This window comes from Cucumis sativus, chromosome 3 (assembly GCF_000004075.3).
Source record: "Cucumis sativus cultivar 9930 chromosome 3, Cucumber_9930_V3, whole genome shotgun sequence".
NCBI classification, from domain to species: Eukaryota; Viridiplantae; Streptophyta; class Magnoliopsida; order Cucurbitales; family Cucurbitaceae; genus Cucumis; species Cucumis sativus.
The window spans coordinates 24,389,778-24,412,424 of NC_026657.2; the positions used below are offsets into that span (position 1 = coordinate 24,389,778).

Sequence of the window (22,647 nt, forward strand, 5' to 3'; positions counted from 1 at the left end):
ATTACTGTTAAATTACAAATTTGACCCAGATGATAGAATCCAGTGGTTAATAAATAAAACATTCATAAATGAACGTATAAACGAATGAAATAGGGGAGAGGGTATAGAAGGAATTGAGGCCACGAGAGTGCGAGGTTGGGTATGTTAAGTGACCTAAATACCCTCATCGACGTCTTTGATTTCCAATGAAATTTAAAAAAGTTATTACATAGTTGTATGGGTAATTGGTGTTAATTTATTGGTTTCAAAAGTAAACAGAAAACAAATATTCCATGTCAGTATAGGTTTTCTACTTTTACGGTCTCTTATTACATTTTTCCTTTTTCTTTTTGTTCCCAGTGGGATGTTTGAAGGTTCGGGTCCGAGTCTAGGTGGTATAATAAAAACGGTGGCGACCTATGACGGCAAAAGGAAAAACAACCGTGGAGGAAGGGGTTGTTGTATGATTAAGATAAAAGTTTTTATGATTTTATCTACGAGTGGGGTCCACCGTAAGCGGCTGTAGCGTGCCGCATAGGCCAAAGATCCACGTGGAATATTTTGAGAAATCTGAGCTGTCACTTTGTATTATAAAAATATGAAAACAAAAATAAACAGTAAGTAAATGACGAAATTAGCCCTCGGTTCCCTCCCCTGGGCTCTTGTGGTCCCCACGCTCTCTCTCACATCTTAAGAGAAAAAAAGAAAGAAAACTTTGTTTATCTCTCTCTCATCTATGCTTTCATTGTTGGGTTTTCTTTTTCTATAAATCCTCACTCATCTTCATCCTTATATGTGAAGAAGAAGAAATAAGAAACCTAATAGCACAACTGCTGCTGCTGAATTTATCGGCCGCTTCCACCGATTTTTCGGCTAAATCTGTTTGTTTGTTTAAACCTCTTTCCTCTTTAAATCTGCTGGTCGTAAGGAGATTTTTTCGATTTTCTTGCTTCCAGATTTGAATACATCTTCCTGATTTTCCCCCTAAACATAGCACCCAATATATTATTTAAATCATACTCCTTCTTTCTTAATCTTAATACAACTTTCTGTTTCTTTTTTTTTTTCTTTTTTCTTTCCTTTTTGATAAATCCTAAACACCCATTTCGTTAATTTTGAGTTTCTGTTTTGTTCATATATTCAACTCTCAGATCCGCTGAGTTGCTCTTTGTACGACGTGGGAATTCTATATTTGTGTATTGTGACAGTATATTTGTTGTATTAATCTCGTTTGTGATTATACAATGCTGGCGAAACCTGGTTCTCTTCTTAAACTTCCGGCTGCTCCTTACACATTTAATGATAACACCTCTGTTAAGCCTCAATTGAATGTTAACCCCAAAACTCGTTTAGGAGCGAGAGCTGCTCGATGTTCCGCTTCCAAGGGAACGTCCGGGTTGTTAAATGTGTCGGAGAAGAAGTTTTTTGGAGCCCGCTTGAGGGCTCCGGGATCTGGAAGAGTTCAGTTTTGGCATTTGGATGGTCCTGGCCGGTCACCGAAGCTCCGACTTGCTGTCCGGTCGGGTTTGTCGTCTGTGCCTGAGAAACCTCTTGGTCTTTATGATCCTTCGTTCGATAAGGACTCCTGTGGAGTTGGGTTTGTTGCTGAATTATCCGGCGAAACCAGCCGCAAAACGGTTAGCATCATGAGATTTTTGTTTTCTAAATTGTTTTTGTTTTGTGTATGGAAATATTGTATGCCATATTAGGGTTGGATTCCTTTGTAACGTGGATATGTATTCGGTATATTAGTATTAAAATTCTTTTTCGAATTTGGGTGGTTTTGCTTTTTGCAGATTACAGATGCTTTGGAAATGTTGGTTCGTATGTCACATAGAGGTGCTTGCGGTTGTGAAACAAATACTGGTGATGGAGCTGGAATTCTTCTTGCTCTTCCGCACGAGTTCTTTAAACAGGCATGAATTTTCGTATCGTTTTGCTTTCATTTTTAATTTTGATTAATTTCTTTTATGATTGTTCACAAAAATGTTTTTTTTTTTTTTTGAAGGAAATCTGATTCTTCTTTTCGATTTTGATTTACCTTCTACCATTTAAATATAATGATTAATCACGGTTTCATGAATGAATTATACGATACACAAGTAATATTTTACACGGAATATTGCGAAATTAATTACTAATTACCGAAAAAGTTTTCGTAGAAGATTGGTTCTTGTTTACCGGTACTGATAGTTGTCCTCTTTTAGGCGGCAAGAGATAATGGTTTCGAACTCCCACCGGCGGGGCAGTATGCCGTTGGCATGTTTTTCTTGCCCACTTCGGATTCTCGTAGAGAAGAGAGTAAAAAAGTATTTGCACAGGTATTTTTCTGCTACTGAATTTTCTTTTCATCTTTTTCTCTTGATTTTCTGCTCTAAGTAGGTAACTTGTAATTTCGAGCTAAGTTGTTCTATTCTGTTTAAAAATGTATTAGTTTAGTAGTTAAGTATGAAGTTCGTATGATGTAATCTGTGATCTATTGATGGTTCAATTCTGTATTTGCGTGTTTAAGGTTGCTGAATCACTTGGGCACTCTGTTCTTGGATGGCGGTCTGTGCAAACAGACAATACTGGATTGGGGAAGTCTGCCCTGCTGACGGAACCTGTGATTGAGCAAGTGTTCCTTACCCCAAGTACAAAATCGAAAGTTGACTTGGAGAAACAGGTGATCTTCCCATCCATTTTGTAATTTACTGGGGTCAGTAGTTTGGTCCTGCTATTTCTTTAATGTGCAATTATGAATCTATTTGGTTATGTTTAAATCTGAACCGGGTGGTTATTTGTGTGTTTTTTCAAATAGATGTACATATTAAGAAGGCTTTCAATGGTAGCAATTCGTGCTGCACTAAATCTCGAGCACGGTGGTGCTAGAGATTTCTACATATGTTCTCTCTCCTCAAGGTAATTCGGAAAGGGCGAGAATTTTCTATAAGATTTGACTTTAATTTTGTCAGAACATGAATTCACAGCCGTAATTTTGTAGGACTATTGTGTACAAAGGTCAGTTGAAGCCTGTACAATTGAAAGATTATTACCTGGATCTTGGGAATGAAAGGTTTACGAGCTACATGGCCCTGGTAAATATTTTATCCATTCACTTTCTTCTTCTCCACTAACTTCATATACTCCAACAAACAGCATGGGAACAACCAGTAACTGAAGAGAGATGCAAGGTTGAGGAATGACTTCTGAGGCATTGAGGTTTGAATGATCTCTTAAGTTCTTCCACTCCCTTGATTTCTTGTTAAATTTGGATGCTGGATTGGATGGTTGGGTGACTTTGGTAAGAAACCTCACTACCAAGTGAATCATATTTACAGAAACACAAGGCAGCCATCTGTGATCAGTTGGTCGAGAATTCAGCCTGCAATAGTCATTTGAAAAGAAATCGTTTTGTAACTGTCTAGCTTAGGCTATAAATCACTGTCAAGGTTGACCAAAGATGATGACTGCCTGTAATTTGTTGTTTCTCTTTATATTTTGCCAAAAGAAGGAATGATACAAAGAAAAAAGTGACAAATTGGGTTTTTAAAATATCTGTGCAGGTACACTCTCGGTTCTCAACCAACACTTTCCCTAGTTGGGATCGTGCTCAGCCTATGCGTGTTTTGGGCCACAATGGAGAAATCAACACCCTTAGAGGCAACGTGAATTGGTATGCTTTCTGAGTGGACTTATGAAAGTTGCTCATTCCCTTATTTATTCTCTTTCAATATCTTGTAAACTGCTTCATAGATTATTCTGAAGAAAACTTTTCTTTGTCCCTTAGGATGAAGGCACGTGAAGGTCTGCTGAAGTGTAAGGAACTCGGCCTATCAGAAGACGAGTTAAAACATCTATTGCCTATTGTGGATGCCAGTTCTTCAGATTCAGGTGAACTACGGCTATTTTTCATTTCATCTCTTTGGGCTTGTATGCATATATCTGCTTGTGCTCAACCTGTAAAACTGCTATTGTTCTTTGCCTGCTTATTGCATGATACATGGTTATAGATATATCTATTTATATTATTTTTTGGCTTTCCACCCTACAGGAGCTTTTGACGGTGTTCTTGAGCTTTTAATTAGAGCTGGTAGAAGTCTTCCAGAAGCTGTCATGATGATGATCCCTGAAGCATGGCAAAACGACAAGAATATGGATCCTCAGAGGAAGGCATTATATGAGTACTTCTCTTGTCTTATGGAACCATGGGATGGACCGGCTCTTATTTCATGTAATACATTATGATACTTATACTTCCAAATCACTTCAAATTTTGTTTTACATGAGAATTCTGAATTTTTGATGATTTGCAATATTTTTTGTAGTTACTGATGGTCGCTATCTTGGAGCTACTTTGGATCGCAATGGACTGCGGCCTGGTCGTTTCTATGTAACTCACAGTGGGAGAGTTATAATGGCCAGTGAGGTTGGTGTTGTAGACATTGCACCAGAAGATGTTTCACGGAAAGGAAGGCTCAACCCTGGGATGATGCTTTTAGTGGATTTTGAAAATCATGTTGTTGTAGACGATGAAGCCCTGAAGCAGCAATATTCTCTTGCTAGGCCTTATGGAGAGTGGCTTAAAAACCAGAAGATTGAGCTAAAGGACGTCATTAGCTCAATTGATAAAAGTGAAATGACTTCTCCAACGATTGCAGGAGCATTGTCTGTAAGTATGGATGGAGTCAATCACCCATAGCTATTCATTGATTATACTTGTCTAATGATTAACTCATTTATGACTTGTAGGCTGAGGACAATATGAACAATATGGGCATTCATGGCTTAATAACTCCCTTGAAAGCCTTTGGGTATGTATAATGAGCTGCTGCATAACCCATCTAAATCCATTCCTGTACTAAGGCAAACTGTAATTTCAATTTGAACTTTTTGTGCAGCTACACTACTGAAGCCTTGGAGATGTTGTTGCTTCCTATGGCAAAAGATGGTGTTGAGGCCCTTGGTTCCATGGGAAACGATACTCCCTTAGCTGTCATGTCCAACAGAGAAAAGCTCACCTTTGAGTACTTCAAGCAAATGTTCGCACAGGTTACAAATCCTCCCATTGATCCCATCAGAGAAAAGATAGTGACCTCCATGCAATGTATGATTGGTCCAGAAGGGGATCTAACTGAAACTACTGAAGAACAATGTCATCGGCTCTCATTGAAAGGTCCTCTCTTATCCATTGGAGAAATGGAAGCAATAAAAAAGATGAACTATAGGGGCTGGCGAAGTAAAGTTTTAGATATCACATATCCAAAATACCTTGGTAGGAGAGGATTGGAGGAGACCTTGGATAGGATTTGTTCTGAAGCTCAGAATGCAATTAACGAGGGTTTTACCACACTTGTTCTTTCTGATAGAGGTATTCTAGTGTTTTGCATTCTCATTTATGCTTTCTACTTTTAGTTATGCATCTTCTAACCTGTTTATTTTTCTCTATTTATTTTCTAGCATTCTCAAGCAAGCGTGTTTCTGTGAGCTCACTCCTGGCTGTTGGTGCTGTCCATCAGTATCTAGTTAAAAATCTAGAACGCACTCAAGTTGGCTTGATAGTAGAATCTGCAGAACCCCGTGAAGTTCACCATTTTTGTACACTTGTGGGGTTCGGTGCTGATGCTATATGCCCTTACCTGGCTATTGAAGCCATCTGGAGATTACAAATTGACGGAAAAATTCCGGCAAAATCAAGTGGGGAATTCCACACCAAGGAGGAATTGGTCAAAAAGTATTTCAAGGCAAGCAACTACGGGATGATGAAAGTTCTTGCGAAGATGGGAATATCAACTTTGGCCTCGTATAAAGGTGCCCAAATTTTTGAAGCACTTGGCCTTTCATCCGAAGTGGTTGAGAAGTGCTTTGCTGGAACTCCAAGCAGAGTTGAGGGTGCAACATTTGAGATGCTGGCTCGTGATGCGCATAATTTGCATGAAATGGCTTTCCCCTCTAGAGCTTTCCCCCCTGGTAGTGCAGAAGCTGTAGCATTACCAAACCCTGGGGATTATCATTGGCGGAAAGGTGGTGAAATTCACTTAAACGATCCAGTTGTCATGGCAAAATTGCAAGAGGCTGCTCGAACTAATAGTGTAAATGCCTATAAGGAGTACTCCAAGCTTGTCCATGAGCTAAATAAAGCATGTAATTTGAGAGGACTTCTGAAATTCAAAGAGACGGGAGCGAGTATTCCTTTGGATGAAGTGGAGCCTGCTAGTGAAATTGTTAAGCGCTTTTGCACTGGTGCAATGAGTTATGGATCAATCTCTCTGGAGGCACACACTACTTTGGCCATGGCGATGAACAAAATTGGTGGAAAATCGAACACAGGTGTGTCTTATTCTCAACCTCAAGTTCCTTCAAGGGAAATGGAGAATTTTCTAGTAGTTTTAATTTTTCCACCCTTCTTTCTGAGACCAATTTTTTCATTTTATTGTTTCATTCTTTTGGTCTTTTAACAAATATATACTTTGTCTCTCCCTTTAAACTTTCCAAACATAATGTTTTTTAGTGATAGATATTGGCATCATTACCTTTGCTATATGCTGAATTGTACGATAATTTCTGTTGAAGGTGAGGGAGGTGAGCAACCATCTCGAATGGAGCCTCTTCCTGATGGTTCAATGAATCCAAAGAGAAGTTCTATCAAACAAGTCGCGAGTGGGAGGTTTGGAGTTTCAATTTACTACCTCACTAATGCAGACGAACTGCAGATTAAAATGGCTCAGGTATTCTTTTGATATTTTGTTTGAATTCATCTGGTTGTTCATGTTGGTGTGTTTTCCTATTTGCATTCCATTTTGCCTCTTCACTCCTATTGGAACAGAGGTTCATCTTTTTTTTATGGAACTATGTTCATGGCAGATGTCGCTGTGTCTGCAAAGCACCTCTGGGTGTTTTTGCATCTTTAATTGATATCTACATTTGAATGTGGTGAGGTTAAATAAGAATTATCGCTATTTATTGTCTGAAAATTTGCTCTATTTTAATATGCAAAATTGTTATTGTGTCAGGGTGCCAAGCCTGGTGAAGGTGGTGAACTTCCTGGTCATAAAGTGGTTGGTGAAATTGCAAAAACGAGAAACTCTACAGCTGGGGTAGGGCTTATCAGCCCACCTCCTCATCATGATATATATTCTATTGAAGATCTTGCTCAGTTAATCCATGATCTCAAGGTAAATTAGGCTGTGAAGCCAATAGTATACAAATACAAACCTCTTACAACCGACTTTTTGAGTGTTTTTCTTTCCTGTTGGCTTTCAGAATTCAAATCCAGCTGCTCGGATTAGTGTGAAGTTGGTTTCTGAAGCAGGTGTTGGTGTAATTGCTAGTGGAGTTGTTAAGGGCCATGCAGATCATGTACTAATTTCAGGTCATGATGGAGGTACAGGTGCATCAAGGTGGACTGGCATCAAGAATGCTGGGCTTCCTTGGGAACTGGGGTTGGCTGAAACTCACCAAACTCTGGTTGCTAATGACCTTCGTGGTCGTACAGTGCTTCAGACGGATGGTCAATTAAAAACCGGAAGAGATGTGGCTATAGCTGCTTTGCTTGGTGCAGAGGAATTTGGCTTCAGCACTGCACCCCTTATCACAATGGGCTGCATTATGATGAGGAAGTGCCACAAAAACACATGTCCTGTTGGAATTGCTACTCAAGATCCTGTTCTTCGAGAGAAGTTTGCAGGAGAACCTGAACATGTGATCAACTTTTTCTTTATGGTAGCTGAGGAAATGAGGGAGATCATGTCACAGCTTGGATTTCGTACCGTCAATCAGATGGTTGGTCGTTCAGATGTGTTAGAAGTTGATAAAGAAGTTGCTTGGCAAAATGAGAAGCTAGAGAATATTGATCTATCTCTGCTTCTCAGACCTGCTGCTGATCTACGACCTGAAGCTGCTCAATACTGCGTGCAGAAACAAGATCATGGTCTGGACATGGCTTTGGATCAAAAACTGATTGCACTTTCAAAGTCTGCTTTAGAAAAAAGTATCCCTGTGTACATTGAAACACCAATCATCAATGTTAACCGTGCCGTCGGAACAATGCTTAGCCATGAGGTAACCAAGCGTTACCACATGGCTGGGCTTCCTTCTGAAACTATTCATATCAAATTCAGTGGAAGTGCTGGACAGAGTCTTGGAGCGTTTCTCTGCCCTGGGATAATGCTAGAGCTGGAGGGTGACAGCAATGACTATGTTGGCAAAGGATTATCAGGTGGCAAAATTGTTGTTTACCCACCAAAGGGAAGTTTATTTGATCCCAAGGAGAACATAATCATAGGTAATGTGGCTCTTTATGGTGCTACAAGTGGTGAGGCCTATTTCAATGGGATGGCAGCAGAAAGGTTTTGTGTTCGTAATTCAGGGGCAAAGGCTGTTGTGGAGGGTGTTGGCGATCATGGATGTGAATATATGACTGGTGGCACTGTTGTCATTCTTGGGAAAACTGGAAGGAATTTTGCTGCTGGTATGAGTGGAGGTATTGCTTATGTTCTTGACATGGATGGTAAATTTGAATCCCGATGCAATCTAGAGCTTGTGGATCTAGATAAAGTTGAAGAAGAGGATGATATTTTGACTCTAAAAATGATGATACAGCAGCATCAGCGTCACACATCAAGCAATTTAGCCAAAGAAGTCCTTGACAACTTTGAGAACCTATTGCCTAGATTTATTAAGGTCTTCCCAAGGGAATATAAGCGTATTCTTGCCAACATAAAAGTTCAAGAAGCTGTCAAAGAGGCTTCAGAACCATCTGCTAAAGATGCTGAGGAGTTGGATGAGGCAGAGTTAGTTGAAAAGGATGCTTTTGAGGAGCTCAAGAAAATGGCTGCTGCCTCGTTGAATGGGAATTCCGAACAGGTAACTTTTGAGTTCCAATAGACTAATTTACTTTAAAGTTTCATTGACCACTCTCCAGTTTGGAAGTCATTTTATCTTGATTGTTGTTAAATTTGATCTCCTTGCACCGTTCTGGTCTGACTTTGAACTTTCATCTAAAGGTTGAAAAGACAGAACCTCCAAAGAGACCTACTGAGATACCCGATGCTGTTAAGCATCGAGGTTTTATCGCTTATGAACGTGAAGGAGTGAAGTACAGAGATCCTAATGTTCGAATGGGAGATTGGAATGAGGTTATGGAGGAATCAAAACCTGGGCCGCTCTTAAAGACTCAATCAGCTCGATGCATGGATTGTGGTACCCCCTTTTGCCATCAGGTGACGATCATTGATGTCTTTCTTTTACTCTTATACAACGTGTTTTTTCCTACTTTACGAGCATTTACTTTCTTTTTTCTCACCCTGATCTTTTCTAAAAACTAATTTCAGGAGAACTCGGGTTGCCCTCTTGGTAACAAGATTCCTGAATTCAATGAGTTAGTTTATCAGAATAGGTGGCGTGAAGCCCTGGAGCGGCTTCTTGAAACAAACAACTTCCCAGAGTTTACTGGCCGTGTCTGCCCAGCACCGTGTGAAGGATCTTGTGTTCTGGGCATTATTGAGAATCCTGTGTCCATCAAAAACATTGAATGTGCCATCATAGACAAGGCCTTTGAAGAGGGGTGGATGATTCCACGGCCTCCCCAAGCGAGATCCGGGTATGCTGTTTTTTCTGTCATTCGTTGTGTAAGGCACCAACTTCGTGGATAGATCAACTTTTCTGTATTAGTAACTACTTTAATATTATTAGGACACCGTTATAATGGTTGTTTTGTTTTAAACCGCTCAATTCAATTTTAATAAATCTGTTAATGAATGCAGGAAACAAGTAGCTATTGTTGGGAGTGGACCAGCTGGCTTGGCTGCAGCCGACCAGCTAAATAAAATGGGACACAAGGTAACTGTGTATGAAAGAGCTGACAGAATTGGAGGACTTATGATGTATGGAGTTCCAAATATGAAGACTGACAAAGTGGATGTAGTTCAGCGGCGGGTTAACCTTATGGCAGAGGAAGGTGTTAACTTTGTTGTTAATGCTAATGTTGGAACTGATCCGTCATATTCTCTTGATCAGCTTCGCAAGGAAAATGATGCACTCGTTTTGGCTGTTGGTGCAACAAAACCAAGGTAAGTCTCTTTAATTTCGTAACCAATTTTGATGGACAGTTCCAATCATCTTGAAGAATATCTGGAATATAAGCTGAGTAATGTTTGTCGGTCTCAGGGACCTTCCTGTACCTGGACGAGAACTAGCTGGAGTCCATTTTGCCATGGAATTTCTTCATTCAAACACAAAGAGCTTGCTTGATAGCAATCTCCAAGACGGCAACTACATTTCTGCAAAAGACAAGAAGGTAGTTGTGATTGGTGGTGGTGACACTGGGACAGATTGCATAGGAACCTCTATAAGGCATGGTTGCAGTAGGATAGTAAACCTCGAGCTTCTTCCACAGCCGCCACAGACCAGGGCTCCCGGAAACCCTTGGCCGCAGGTTTGCCTTCTTTTTCCTTTTAACCTGTCATCCTGCTTTCTATAAGCAGTGGATGATTGTTGAATTACTTTGGTTGATGGGGTTATATATTCATTAAATTCACCATTTGCGGAGTTGCAGTGGCCTAGAATATTCCGAGTTGATTATGGGCACCAGGAAGCAGCTGCCAAATTCGGAAAAGATCCAAGAACATACGAGGTTTTGACTAAGCGGTTTATTGGAGATGAGAATGGGGTAGTGAAAGGACTTGAAGTAATTCGTGTTCAGTGGGAGAAAGATGCCGACGGAAGGTTCCAGTTTAAGGAGGTGGAAGGCAGCGAGGAAATAATAGAGGCGGATCTTGTTTTACTGGCGATGGGGTTCCTGGGGCCTGAATCGGTTAGTAGTTTCATTCATTACTAGAGAAAAGGAGTGCTTTTCAAGAAAGTAATTATTAAATTAGATTTTAAAAAAAAATTCTTATTATTTAAATTCTTAGGATAAAGGTTGTTTTAAGTACTCATTGAAGTGTTTCATAAGCTTTTTTTAGTAGTTGGTCGAGTACTTCAACATTTCTAAAATGAATTATCTTAAAGTTAAACCAACCACTTGATTGTACGGATGACTTATTATTGTTAACCTACAGTAAAACATGTCTAATCCGAGCCGAACTATGACAAACATACACAACACTTGCTGAAGTTGCTTAACATGTATGCTCTTGTTTCTTTGCATTTTACAGACAGTAGCAGAGAAGCTTAGCATAGAGAAAGACAATAGGTCTAACTTCAAGGCCGAGTATGGCCGCTTCTCAACTACTGTAGACGGAGTATTTGCAGCGGGAGACTGTCGTCGAGGCCAATCCCTTGTGGTTTGGGCTATCTCGGAAGGACGGCAAGCAGCTGCTCAGGTGGACAAGTATTTAGCAAAGGAGGACAAGGGGGGTATTGTAGGTGAAGGAGGGTATGAAGGCGTTGGTAACGGCTCTCAAGATTATAAAAATAGACAACAAGATAGTAGTAGTAGCAGCAGACACACAGTAATGACATAGGCGATAAAAGCTTTTGTCCAAGCTTTCCCCAAAAATGGAGAAAAGGAAAAATTCAAAATACTTTTGGCTGAAGAAAGATTTGATAACATTTTCTACTCAATAAAAAGCCAATTCCAGAGGGAGCACCCAGAAGCAAGGTGGTGCAGCATGTGAGGATTTGGTTTCTGCTGTTGGCTCTATTACTATTATTATTATATTTTTAGAAGGGTAAGGTAAAGGGAGGAATGGTGAATGATGATGTGGAGATAGGTTAAATAATATATAGTAGAGAGGTTTGTGATATTTGTAGTACTTTTGGTGGTTTTTACATTTTGTTTCTTATCATATGTTGATAGGTGTTTTGAAAATTCTCAATCCCCCTTTCAAGTTTTTAGATAGTTGGCTCTGTTTTTCTCAAAAATGAATAATGTACAGTTTGGGTTAATCTCTTTGATTATTGTTATGGGTTGTTGGCAAGTTAAAATGTTCTTGCACTTTGAAGTTGATTAATATCAGAATTTTGAAGTCAGATGGCTATTAAAATCTTTGCTTGCTCCTTCACGTTACTTTCGAATCTTCATACTTTTACATGGTCTTCAATAAAAAAGGCTTGTCTATTATACAGTGAAGGTACAAGTGGAATAATAATAATAATTAAAAACAAAACAAAACATACTTTTAGGACCAAATTTATGGATTTGGATTAAGAAAAAAAGGCATCTTTTTCATAGACTTTTTTTGGTTCCAAGTTTACTTTCTTTTAATCCAACCTTTAGACCGATTCTTAAGTTTATGTTTTAAAATACTTTAATTTTCTGCATCATACACGAATGTGTTTTTTTTACCCTTGTTAACTTCAAATTACGTGGCGTTTGGATTGGCTCTTGCTTCTTGAGTCATTTTTTACCCTTGTTGACTTCAAATTACGTGGGGTTTGGATTGGCTCTTGCTTCTCGAGTCATTTTTTATTTTATTTTATTGGCTCTTGCTTCTCGAGTCATTTTTTATTTTATTTTATTTTATTTTTATAGAAGATAGCTTTTTATCGCATTTTCTTATCCAAAGAAATTAAGAAAAAAATTCGAAAGTTGTGAAAAAAAAGACAAATTTCAATTTTGAACTTGGAATGGGTCTCTTCAAGGATTTTCCAATATTGAATTTAAAATAATGAGGGGTAGTTAACAAAAAATAATTAAAAATATTAACTTTTCAATTGGAGCCTCAAGCATACCTACTAACCCCCAAGTGGTTGACTCAAATACCTTTTTTACTATCACAATATTCAAAAGTTGATATGAAAGCAAAGCTACCATATTTGTTTATTGTGGTGTAAAAATAAAAAAAATTCTACAAAATACTCAATGGCAAATACTAAATCTACATTTCTTTAGAAAAAATGATTTACTACTGATTTTTTGTTTTTGTATTTAGAGATCGTTTTCCAGTTAGCTATGTCAAAGTTCCATTATTGCTCATGTGTCATTAAAAATTAAATATATATATGTCACATATTGAGTTTAGTGAGTCCTTTGCATATTTATTATTAACATACACCATTTTTCATTGGCACTTGCGTTGACCTTATGTAACTCATTCGATCAGCTCCATCTTCAAATAAAATTTACTCGTGGAAAACAATTTACTAAAACAATTTTTTTTTGTTTTTTTGCAAAGGTATTGTAATAAATGCTGGGTGAGGATTTGAACCCGGGACCTTTTGATCACATGAACATACATGTGTCAATTGAGCTAAACTCATGTTGATTTATTGTAAAAGAAATATAGCTAAATTTGTTAGTTTTAACCTTTGATTTAACTAGAGTTTTAACTAAAAGTCATGTAAAAGTCTATAAATACAAGTATCACTTTGATATTTGATGACAACAAAACAGAACGGAGATAACACCTTGCTCCCAAGCATAGTGATCGTAGGTGCTTGTCGAACCACTCTAAAATCTCGTGTGTTCATCTTTAATCTTATGTTATCAACATCTACACGCAAAGTGAATAAAGGAAAAGTAAAAGACAAATGGAGAGAGAACCTATCATTACATGCAAATAGGTGGTTGCTTTGTGTTCATACACGTGGTTTCCCTTACAAATCAGTATCAAAGCCTACAGAAAGATTCAATAAAGCTCCAAGAATCACATTCTTGATTTCAAGAAACTCAAAGATGGCAGTAACAAGGTATGATATTGAGAAGTTTGATGGTAAGAGAGATTTTACCTTATAGAAAGCCAAGATCAAAGTCATAGTCGACCAACAAAAGGCATTGAAAGCCCTAACAGATCCAAAAAAGCTACCTAAAACAATGACTCAAGAAGACAAAGAAACTATGGAGAATGCAGCTTATGGTGTCATAGTTCTAAACCTAAGTGACAATGTTCTTAGGGAAATCATTGGTGAAGAAACAACTTATGGAATGTGGACAAAATTGGATGAAATCTACAAGTCCAAAGATCTACCTAATCGTGCATACGTAAGGGAGATGTTCTTTACCTTCAAGATGGATGACAACAAATCTTTGACAAAAAATCTTGGAGAATTCCAAAAGCTGTCTTCAAATTTCAAAGAATTGGAAGACAACATTGGTGATGAAAATGAATCGTTTATTCTACTCAACTCACTTTCAGAAGCATACAAAGAAGTAAAATGGCTCTCAAATATGGAAGACAAAAAATTACCACAGACGATGTTATTTCGGCAATAAAAATCAGAGAATTAAAGATCAATTCAAAGAAAAGAGATCAAGCAAATGATGAAGGTTTGTTCTTAAAAGGAAGAGCAAAAGCAACTCAAAAGAATACAAGAATCGAAAAAAGAAATCAAAGCTTGAATGCAAATTTTGCCACAAAAAGGGACATCTTAGACAAGATTGTTTCTTCCTAAAGAAAAAGCAAAATCAAAAGAAACAAAAAAAAAAAAAAAAAAACAAAAAACAAGAAGAACCCAAGGCAGAAGCATCAGTAGTAGAACAAGCCATGTTTGTGTATTCATATGCCGTAACTATCTTAAAAAATTCAATTCAAACAGAAGGTAATAAAGATACTCATGATTGGGTACTTGATTAATGATTTTCATTCCATATGACACCATTAAAGGAATGGTTTACAACATACAAAGTGTGGAATGGAGGCCTAGTATACATGGGAAATGACAATGCTTGCAAGATAGTAGGCATTGGATCCGTAAGACTCAAACTTTAGGTATCTTATATTTTTCAAAAAGTTTAAGAGGTTTCAAAGAAGGAAATTTTTTGGTAAAGTATCAAGGAACAATACTTTAGGTGTTTTGAGTGTTTAAGGTTGACGAGAAAGAAGGATCGTAGAGATTGAACGTCTTAACTAACTTCAGAAAGGAGTTTCTCACAACTCACGTGGGCGTTTGCACCCAAATTGGTCTTGAAAGTTTAGAACTTGAGTCTAGTTTATTGAGGAAGGTTTTTGGGCATTTTGGATATGAGAAAGTTGGCTTTTTGGATAAGAGAAGGCGAGAAGGTCAGTTTCCGAGTGAATCCGAGTAAGATGCACTCCCGGCTACAGAACGCATAGTTTGGCGTTTTGGTATGAAATTTTGCAGTAAGAAATTTAACTCATTTTAGAGAAACTTTGTAGAAGGAAGTTTAATCAAAATAGCTACAGATTTGAAGTTATAACTTTTTCTAAGTCGGGTTATGCAGTCTGGGCAAGAAGTTAGGCGAGATGACCTTGGAAGTTAGCTAGACATTTTGGACAACTATGTGGCATGTTTACGGGAATCAATTTATGGATTCAGTGAAGTTTCAAAGCCTTGTTAGCATACGTTTTGAAGGGTAAAAGTAAGCAGGAGGTGTCTTAAGAAGGTTTAAGGTGGATTTAAGCAAGGATGAGGTGTCAACATGTACTCATGCAAGGAACTCTATATCTATAAATAGGCCAACTTCAGTATTGAGTTTCTCACAGTTCAATTGAGCCTTTTGAGTGATTTTACTCTCAAAAGTTTTTATTTTTAGTCTATTTTCTATATTGGGATTCCTAGTTTAATTTGAGAAAGGAAAATCTGAGTTTGAGTTAAAAGAAGAGAGAACGATCATTCTCGAGTAAAAACTGAACAATCTTTACTCCAAGGAGATTAAATGATGCATTCCATTGAATCTTTCACTGAAATTTTGAGGTAATATTATTAAGACATTTTGTAACAACTTTGTAGAAGGAAATATTTTTATTTGAGTTATGTATTTTAAGTTATAAAGCTCTAAAAAAGAAGAAGAGTTCTGGCCGAGAATGAGGTTTTGGGTAGTGGTCGAGTTTAAGAAATTAGTATAGCATTTTGGACATGTGTTTTGATTTTAAAGAGGTTTTTCTAAGCATTTTAAGGCTGTGTTTGATGTTTCAAAATGAAGAAAATTAATTGGAGTTTGTTTCCCATCATTTCAGGATAAAAGGAAATCAAGCAAGCTTATCAACCAAGGGTTTGATCTGAGATCTATGAGTGGTTTTCTTAAATGATTTATGTGATTTCACTTTATTATTTTAAAGAATGACTTCAAAGACAAAATAATTTCGAAAATGATTTATATGAAAAGTTTATATGTTTCAAGTGTGATTTATAACGATGAAAGCTTGATTTGATAAAGTATGGTTTGATGCTAACTTTTATGTGCACATAAAGAGTGAAGGCCATCATGGGGTATACAAACCACATGATGAAAAAGCAGGCTTACACGTTGAAAAGAGTGTATATAGCTTAGTGGCCTGAACAATAAGGGTGAATCGGTATGTTCTCGGATACTGTTGTTATAGTAGTCAAACGCAAGGTAATGAGACCAAACATAAAGAAAGGTTTATGTGAAATGAAATAACTTGAAGTTGTTTATGCAAAATGATGTTTATGAAAAAGTATTGCGAAAAGGATTTCATAAAACCTCACTAAGTCTTTTAGAGTTATTCTTTCAAAATTTACCTTCCAGGGTTTAGACGTTGGGGCCAAAAAGAAGAGGAATTTTGGGTTTGCTAGGCGAGAAGCTGCTAGTCGTTTAAGTTTAAGGGTTGATTTTTATCTTTTGGTTAAGTGTTGTATCATTATGTTCTTGTACTAAATGCCTTGTGGAGGAATAAAAGTTTAAAGTTGTTTTTATCTTTCCGCATTAAGTTCTTTATCGCCTAAAGGATATTTGTGAAGTTAATCATTTTGGCAATTAAGCTATGTTAAGGAAGTTAAGACGAGTGTCTTTTGACGTTTGACTGCTTCAAGGATGCTTGAGTCACATCGCGTCTAGCGAGACAAGCAAGCAGGTCTGCGGGGCGGGGTGTGACAGGACCTGTTACACTTAAGTTCAAAGATGGGACAACAACACTTCTTAGGAATGTGAGATGTTCCATCCTTGAAAAGAAATCTAATTTTCCCTGGCATGCTAGACTCCATAGGTTGTGAATACAAGAGCTCTGCTGGAAGGTTTGAAATATTAAAAGACTCCAAGGTTGTTCTTGTTGGTTTAAAAATCAGTGGAGTCTTTCTCATCAAAGAAGTGTCCATGAACAATGTTGCCCTAATTGTTTATGATGATATGCTGACTGAAAGGGATTTGTGGCATAGAATACTTTCTCATATAAGTGGAAAGAGTTTAAAAATGTTGTCAGAACAAGGATCCTTCCTAAATGAGTGGCTAACAAGCTTTCTTTCTGTGAGCATTTTGTAGTTGACAAGTCTACAAGACAAAGTTTTCAAAAGGCTGATCACAACACCAAAGATATCTTAGACTACATTTATTCCAACCTATGGGGACCCTCACAAACACCATCTTTAAATAATTTCAGGTATTTTATAATATTTACTGATGATTACCCTAGAAAGAGTTGGGTTTATTTCTTAAAGTCTAAAGACCAAACTCTAGGAAAATTTAAAGAATAATGGAAAGCCATGGTAGAAAAACAAACTTCTAAATATGTTAAATGTTTAAGAACTGATAATGGTTTAGAATTTTGTAGTGATGAATTCAATAACTTTTGCAAAGTACATGAAATAATGAGACATAGGACTGTTAGATATACCCCTCAACAAAATGGTGTTGCTGAAAGGTAAAATAGAACTAGAACCATAATTGATAGGGTTAGATGTCAAATGTCTAATGATTTAATTTCAAGAAATTTTTGGACAGAAGCTGTTTCTTATACTGTTTACACCCTTAATAGGTGCCCTCATCACTCTACAAACTTCCTAACACCTAAAGAAAAATGGTCTAAACATCCTTCTAATGTCATTGTCACCGTCGAATCTCATGATAACAAACTAAATGTTAATGTTGGGGAGAAAACCTCACATTATTACCAAAGAAACATTAATATATACAAAGTGCACTTTTGGCCTTGCAGTTACCTTCTACTCACTTGACATTCATAGATTGGTTATGCCAGCAATGCTTGTTGTGAGGATGAGTTTGGTTTTGATTGCTAGTGGCCTACGACCTTCAACGTTAACAAGTAGAAAAATAAAGAAATTAAAAGAAAACAATAACATAAGAATTAAAATTAAAGGTCTAAATCGAAGAAAAAAGAAATACATATTAGAAAGGTGTTTCCACCACGTAAAAAATTAATCCAATTATGAAAGCACTTTCTCAAAACATTATGGTACTCGTAAGCTAGTATACCGAACTTTTCAGATTAGGATGCTTTTGCACTCCATCACTTTCATAAACCTTTATGAGGTGTAGGATAATTACTTCTCTAATATTTTGTCCAAAATCCAAATCCGAACCCCTTCTCTACATCGATAAGATATGATATAATTTAGAAATTCAATTTGGATTTGTTCCTTGGTTTCTTCCATTTGTCCTTAAAGATCACATCAAGTGTAGATGGTAGCTTTCTTGGTCCTTAGGCCTACCAATCTTACTTCATTTCAATAGTTTCATTTGACTTTTCCCTTAGTTAATGCCATTTGTTTAATTAGAATCTACAACCAACTTGGGATTTCTTTAGAAGACAATATATATAAATCCACAACCAATATTATACAAATCCCTTCTTCTTCTCCCCTTTTTCCTTTTCTAAAAAAGTAAAAATAAATCATGCTTCATAATCGTCTCCTCGTCCCCTGCTTTCTCTGCTTCCTCTGTTTCCTCAACCTCACAACAACCTCAGAACTCTGTTTGGACTCCACCTGCAATGGTAGTTTTCAAACCATCCGATTCCCGTTCAGAATTCAAAACCAACAACCAAAATCATGTGGATACCCCGCGTTTGACTTAACATGTCATCCCTCAGGTCAACCATTAATCCATCTCCCATTTTCAGGGGAATTCATAGTTCAATACATAGATTACAAGAACCAAGAAATTTGGGTCAATGATCCAAACAACTGTCTTCCTCGAAAGATTCTGTCTCTTATGCTTTTTGGGTCGCCGTTTGATGCGAAAAACACTGTAGATTTCACCTTCTTTAATTGTTCGGGGAGTGATGAAATCCCATATGATTTCAATTTGAACCCAATTTCTTGCCTTAGTGGATTGTCGTATGCCGTATTTGCTTCTTCTTCTTCAATGGTGAATGAGATTTTGTCGTCGAGGTGTGAGTTGGTGAAGACTGTATCGGTGCCGATGAGTTTGGAGACGTATTCATGGGATTTGAGGAATGATCTGAGATTGGGGTGGAAAAAGCCTAATTGTAAGAAGTGCGAGTTAAATGGTGGAATATGTGGGATTAAACCCAATTCAACTAATGAAATTCAATGCAAATACAATACTTCGACTCAAAGTGGTAAGTTTCTTCTTTTCTTCATATTGTCTTTTCCTCTCCCTTTATACGTAACTTTACATGTCACCTTACAGACAAGTAGCTAGTTATTATAGTTTACGATTATATAGTTTAAGGTGTGATTAATTTAATTTGGATTATAGTACGAGTTTGTGTAAACTATTTTAATATAGAAAAATATAATTAAAGCTACAACAAAACATAAAAAGTAATAAATATAAAATATTAAAAAGTTAGCCGTAGTTAATTAGAAAATAAAAATAGTATTTACAACAATCAGAGGTAATTATTATAGTCTTATTAAATTATTGTCCAAACATTTTCTTAGTGTGGAAGGAAAAAAATTGATTGGAATAATAGGTGAAAGTTTTTATCTTTCTTAACCAGCATTGTCTTGGAAAACGAGTTATAATAGTTTTCTTATTCGTACGTTTTGGCCTAGATCGATGTTGAGATGAGAAATGTTTGTTTTCTTTAAGCAATGATTAAGTGCAACTAGTTTTATACATTATCTTTTTTCTTAAGATTTTTATAAAATCCTTTTTTGATAAACAAACTACCCGAAATTTGGTAGTTTTTCATTTGACTGTTGTCTGGGTTATGCCAATATGTTACTTATACGTGTAAAACATGGAAAACTAGCAAAAAAATAAAAAATATTTATACTTGTGTATTGAATTTGTGTCATTTTGTGATTTTTTTTAGCATGAAACCTAAATAGTTTGTTTTTTTCTATTAAACTATTTTATTATACTTAATTCTCTTTTTCTATAACTACTAGTGACTTGTAAAATAATTATTTCTTGCACTTCCAATGCGACTCACACTCTGATCCTTTTTCATGTTCCACTATATCTAAGGTATGGACGGTTTGATGAAGATTTGAAAACATAAAAGATGGCATAAAATTTGAAAAGATTAATATGTACAATGTTCACTTCAGCCAGATTTTACCATAAAAATTTTAAAAGACAAAGAAAAAACGTTAAAATTTTTATTCGAATCTCGATTGTCAATCATAATTGAAAAAATTATTTCAACGAATTCTGTTAAAGAGTGGAAAGTGTGAAAAATGAAAATATTTGAGTTGTTATTTGTACCTTTTTATACTTTCAATTTAAAAGAATTTTATTCTGTGTTTGGTAGATTCCATTAGTTAGGGTTAGACCAAATTGTTAGTTGACTATCATATGGATAAAAATCAACTATCAACAATAAATTTATTCGAATCAAAGAGTTAGGTAAAGTTTCATTTTCGATTTGTCATTTTAATTAGTTTTTAAACTTAGTTATTGATGGTTGTTGCCTTGATGATTCATCATCAAACACTAGGACATATGATATTATAAAAGAAAAAAAAACTTTAAATTAAAATAGATAAAACTCTAATGAAGCAAAACAAGAAAAAAATGATAGCTATGTTTGTGATTGTTACAGCTTTATTATAAGACATATTAGGTTTAAAAAATGAATGTTTAAACTTGTCCCCTACTTTTCACAAGTAAATAATAAATCAAATTTAAAATAATTAAAGAAAAAATTGTACTAATGATCCTTAATGTCTATTTGGTGATTGAGGTTTGAAAAGAAAATTATTATAACTAAACTTGAAAGATTAAAGTGTGATTAAAGATGAAATAGACTCAAACTTGATTTTGAGTATATTTAGAATTGTTGTAGGGATGGCAAGAGGAGCTCGGTATGCAATATCAATTGGAGTTGGAGTACCAGTAACGATGTGTGTTTTGGGGTTCTTATGTTGCCTTTGTGCTAGAGTCAGATCCTCCACAAGTGGGCGCAATTCAAGCATTGAGGCCCATTGGGTTATCTCTTCTCGGCCCATTACAATGGGCCTTGATGGGCCCACTATCGATTCATATCCAAAAATTGTATTGGGCGAAAGCTTGCGTCTACCAAAGCCCACTGACAATATATGCCCAATTTGCCTGTCGGAATATCGGCCCAAAGAGACTGTGAAGACAATTCCACAATGTCAACATTTCTTCCATCAAGATTGTATTGACGAATGGCTGAGATTGAATCCCTCTTGCCCACTTTGTAGAATGCCTCCCCTTAAATCTCCACCGTCCCATTTTCCCCTCTAAATACCCTTCATCTTTCCCCACCTCACTTTACTTTCCATTTATCCAATCTGTAAATTATTGTGCATATTTTATTTTAGTTAATGTACAAATTTTGACCCCTATCTTCAATCTTTACACTTCAAATACTCTAATTTAATTTTTAATTTAGTCTCTTGTGTTAGTTTATTATCCATTTACCTTTTTTCTTTTATTTTTTAATTCCAACATTTTTACTACAAATTTTAAAAACATATTCTCATGTTATATTTTCTTAATGAAAACTATTATTATTATTATTATTTAAGCAAACTTGGTAAAAATTAATTTTGACCATCAAATTTAAGATTTATTGAAAATAGGGTGATTAAAATTGAATAAATTTCAAGATGTGAGGACTAATTAATCAACTATGCTAAACTTTTTCTAAATACCTATTAATGATATATATTATGGTCATTTTTACTAAAGGTGTTTTTAAAAATAGCAAAATAAATTCAAATATTTACAAGTTATAGAAAATTTTTGGATTCTATAAATGATAGTCATTAATAGACTTCTATCACTGTTTATATATGTCATTGATATAAGCATATAAATAGCTACCTTATTATTGATAAAATTTGCAAATTTTGTTATATGTTGTAAATAATTTTATCAAATTTGCTATTTTTGACAATTTTCCTTTTCACTCTAACTTTTGAAAATATATTTCATATATTATATTTTTTTGCATGAAAATTATTGTTACTATGTAAAAATATGATGATTTTTTTTCCAATTCCAGTTGTTCAGACGGTTAGCTTGAACATGGTCCTCTTAACGCATCCGGTCACCTTCTCGTTATGCGAACCATAAACGCATGATTGTTTTAACTCTTATGTGTACATAATATCTAGCTTATAATAGAAATAAAACTAATGGTTTACTGGCATACAAACAACATAAACTGAAATACTTTAGCTAAGAAACGTTTCCACTTGGAAGCATTCTTAAATGATCATGCTTTTCTTATTAAACATAGACAAGTTTATAAGATGCATTATTTATACATACCATGACATGACTTTGAAAAAAAAACTTTAGAAATCTTTGTTCTTTCTTGGAATGGTTACTCATGAAAAGCTTTACGTTTTCTCCTAACTCCCTTCTAACACTCCTTTTCTTCTCCTTGCTTGGTGTTCTTTTGGTAAAACTTCAATATACTTAGAACTTTTTATGACTTCTTTTGAACTCTAAGGCCTCTTTATACTCATTCTAAACTGGATTAGTCATCCTTAAACTAATATTTCTACTTAGTGCCTTACACGTGTAAGTTTGATATATATTTTAATCATGCTTAACTTAAACTTAACACATGTTTAGCTGACTAATTCTGATTAATGAGTCATTTTCCTTTCCTTGTTTGGCTCCTCCTTACGTAGATCAAT

The 22,647-nt window shown here is 35.9% G+C and overlaps 2 protein-coding genes across 3 annotated transcripts; both read left to right on the plus strand.

Annotated features, from left to right (window-relative positions):
• Positions 1 to 741: 741 nt before the first annotated feature.
• On the plus strand, positions 742 to 11,947 carry LOC101213224 (glutamate synthase [NADH], amyloplastic). Of its 2 annotated transcripts, XM_011653296.2 has the most exons (22): positions 742 to 1,616; positions 1,776 to 1,895; positions 2,187 to 2,300; positions 2,492 to 2,644; positions 2,780 to 2,880; positions 2,963 to 3,056; positions 3,525 to 3,634; positions 3,749 to 3,852; positions 4,013 to 4,192; positions 4,287 to 4,630; positions 4,711 to 4,772; positions 4,860 to 5,329; positions 5,419 to 6,288; positions 6,532 to 6,686; positions 6,972 to 7,133; positions 7,222 to 8,823; positions 8,964 to 9,179; positions 9,291 to 9,559; positions 9,723 to 10,028; positions 10,126 to 10,393; positions 10,514 to 10,771; positions 11,115 to 11,947. In XM_011653296.2, exons 1-22 carry the CDS (start codon positions 1,224 to 1,226, stop codon positions 11,421 to 11,423), a joined length of 6,660 nt encoding a protein of 2,219 aa, XP_011651598.1. In that variant the 5' UTR covers positions 742 to 1,223; the 3' UTR covers positions 11,424 to 11,947. The 2 variants fall into 2 exon arrangements, with proteins under 2 accessions (XP_011651598.1, XP_011651599.1); XM_011653297.2 differs by lacking the exons at positions 742 to 1,616; positions 1,776 to 1,895; positions 2,187 to 2,300; positions 2,492 to 2,644; positions 2,780 to 2,880 and adding an exon at positions 3,118 to 3,180 and having other exon boundaries at positions 3,018 to 3,034.
• A 6,438-nt stretch (positions 11,948 to 18,385) lies between these two features.
• Positions 18,386 to 21,372, plus strand: LOC105434923 (RING-H2 finger protein ATL20). The gene is made up of 2 exons (XM_011653300.2): positions 18,386 to 19,139; positions 20,817 to 21,372. Exons 1-2 carry the CDS (start codon positions 18,452 to 18,454, stop codon positions 21,239 to 21,241), a joined length of 1,113 nt encoding a protein of 370 aa, XP_011651602.1. The 5' UTR covers positions 18,386 to 18,451; the 3' UTR covers positions 21,242 to 21,372.
• Positions 21,373 to 22,647: the final 1,275 nt, after the last annotated feature.

Bases quoted from the DNA above. Each gene is read 5' to 3' on its own strand.
- LOC101213224 (XM_011653296.2), top strand. From the start codon at position 1,224: ATGCTGGCGAAACCTGGTTCTCTTCTTAAACTTCCGGCTGCTCCTTAC. The intron at 2,881-2,962 runs GTAATTCGGAAA...GTAATTTTGTAG, and splicing joins ATATGTTCTCTCTCCTCAAG to GACTATTGTGTACAAAGGTC. The intron at 4,193-4,286 runs GTAATACATTAT...TATTTTTTGTAG, and splicing joins TGGACCGGCTCTTATTTCAT to TTACTGATGGTCGCTATCTT.
- LOC105434923 (XM_011653300.2), top strand. From the start codon at position 18,452: ATGCTTCATAATCGTCTCCTCGTCCCCTGCTTTCTCTGCTTCCTCTGT. The intron at 19,140-20,816 runs GTAAGTTTCTTC...GAATTGTTGTAG, and splicing joins CAATACTTCGACTCAAAGTG to GGATGGCAAGAGGAGCTCGG.